This window comes from Henckelia pumila, chromosome 1 (genome assembly GCF_033568475.1).
Source record: "Henckelia pumila isolate YLH828 chromosome 1, ASM3356847v2, whole genome shotgun sequence".
In the NCBI taxonomy this organism is placed as follows: Eukaryota; Viridiplantae; Streptophyta; class Magnoliopsida; order Lamiales; family Gesneriaceae; genus Henckelia; species Henckelia pumila.
The window spans coordinates 70,530,161-70,532,541 of NC_133120.1; the positions used below are offsets into that span (position 1 = coordinate 70,530,161).

General features: G+C 35.2%; 1 protein-coding gene across 1 annotated transcript; it reads left to right on the forward strand.

Moving 5' to 3' along the window:
- Positions 1-316: 316 nt before the first annotated feature.
- On the forward strand, positions 317-1,057 carry LOC140875681 (calcium-binding protein CP1). The gene has a single exon (XM_073279437.1). It carries the CDS (start codon positions 356-358, stop codon positions 821-823), a length of 468 nt encoding a protein of 155 aa, XP_073135538.1. The 5' UTR covers positions 317-355; the 3' UTR covers positions 824-1,057.
- Positions 1,058-2,381: the final 1,324 nt, after the last annotated feature.

The following is a 2,381-nucleotide window of genomic DNA, read 5'->3' on the forward strand; positions in this document are numbered from 1 at the left end:
ACTCTTAAAATTAATTTTATTATTTTATTTATCAACCACCCACGAAAACAAAAACAAAATGAATAAAAGAATAGACGTTTCCAGAAGGACCACGCAGAACGAACACGAGCAGCCGAAAAGCAAAGGCTCTCGAGCCCTGATAGTAGGACCTTCCATTTCTGCGAAACTTCCCTTTCTGAGGGGAGAGGCTCGTTCAATATCCACCAAACGTCATCGATGACGTCTGCAATCGAATCAAACTTGCTGGCCAAGCCTTTTTGCTGAAGACCCAATATATCCCCACACGTCCTATTATATATAACACACAAATTCCATTTCTCTTCCCTCACAAATTCCATTCATTTCACAATATACAATGTGCCCGACGGGAACAACCTTGCCGCTTGGCGGGAAATCGAACCTAAGATCTGCTTTCGACGTCCTGGACGCCGACGGCGACGGGAGGATCAGCCACGAGGATCTCCGGGCGTTCTACGGGGAGTTCTCGGGTGCCGGCGCGTCCGGGGAGGAGGTCATCGAGTCAATGATCGCCGTCGCCGACTCGAACAAAGATGGGTTCGTGGGGTACGACGAATTCGAGAAGGTTCTGGGGGCGAAGAAGGGGAATGATGGGAGGATTGGGGTGATGGAGGACGCATTCCGGGTGATGGATAAAGATGGAGATGGGAAAGTCGGGCACGACGATCTGAAGAGCTACCTGAACTGGGCTGGCTTCGAAGCCGACGATGAGGATGTGAAGGCCATGATCAGATTGGGCGGCGGAGATGTCCAGAATGGCGGCGGCGTTACTTTCCAAGGCTTTCTCAAGATTTTGGCCCTTTGAAGATCAAATTCTTGTTTCTTTCTCCTTTTTATTTAAAGTAATAATTCTCAAAATTTTTTTTTTTTTCTTTCCGAGAAAGAAAGTTGTGGTTCATTATTTTCGATTTTATAAATTTACGCATTTTTTTATGCCTCCTTAGGAAAAATGTGTGATTTTGTCAATTGTTTTATGGATTTCATTACATTAAGTTCAAATTTCTCAAAAATTTTTAATGTAAACATGTTTTGCTCTGTACTTCTTAGCCATTTTTTTGTATCACAATTTTTGTTAATTTGTATCACATTTTGTATGGTTTTGTACCACATCTTGTATGGTTTTGTACCACATTTTATGACTAAGGGCCCCAAAACAAAATATGTTTGAATTTGGTGATTTTTGAGCAAATTGTCTCACGATTAATTAGTTGTTTGAGTTAAAAAAGGGCACGACATACATCGGTAAACCGATTGAATTTTTGTTAGCACGAGACCAATGTCTTTATATGTCATCTGACAAGATTAAATTCACATGATGCAATATGGGGAATTGGAGAATCAATCATATGATCCAAAGATCTCTAATATTTGATTAAACTTGATTGTCTTATGCAAACTAAAAAATGGTGTCATGTATCGGCATTTCCCTTGCCTCCAAAAATGCCCTTCTCGTCTGTTTAAATATAAGTTTTCATGTCTACGCCTTTTCAATTGATAATTGAAATAAAATATTCACGGATTTTGCTACTATTACTATTATTGTTATTAAAACATGATGCTAGACTATTATTTATTAAGGTCCTTGGAAATGTACTCGAACTGTAGTGGAAACTTGGAACCCCACGACTGTGACAACAATTCAACGGAGGCATTAAAATTGCTTCTCATTTTGGTTACGGCTTTTAGTTCGACCCAAGAGTTGGCTAAGTTCTACGAGCTTATAAATTGTTTTAAGAATTTATAATTGTTAGGTTTTATTTTAAAAATAAACTGTTAAAAAGCGTTTGGATGAACTAATTTTAAACAACTTAAAAATGATATTGTGTTTCGTATTATAAGAACTTTTATTGTCAAAATTAAAAAAAAAAGAATAATACTATGAAATTAATGTAAATAGTAATATGTACAAAAAAAAGTTTTAAATTTATTATAGACGTTAAACATATATTAAAAAATAAAAGTATTTTATTTTTAATTTAGAAAAAAATTTGATACATTATGTACAAAAAATGGACAGAGAGCATGGTGAAAATTTAATAAAATATATAAGAAAAATACGGAGAAGTAAAATATCAAAATAAGATTTTTCTAACACCACCTCTACTTTTTCAAAAACAAATTATAAGTTGTCAACTAACTTATTTTAACAGCTTATAAGTTGTTTGAAAAAAAATTTGTCAAACCAATTTAAATAGCTTATAAGCTCTAAAACAACTTATAAGATGTTGTTAAGAGTTTATAAACTCTGACAAACATCCTCACAAATTGCGAATTTGCAATGACCATGCATCGCCCGCACAATTTTATGCTAAACACGCTTTATCTGTTAATTAATAGGTTTTTTTGTAACAATAACCTATGAG

Coding starts and splice junctions, on each gene's coding strand:
- LOC140875681 (XM_073279437.1), top strand. CDS start 356: ATGTGCCCGACGGGAACAACCTTGCCGCTTGGCGGGAAATCGAACCTA.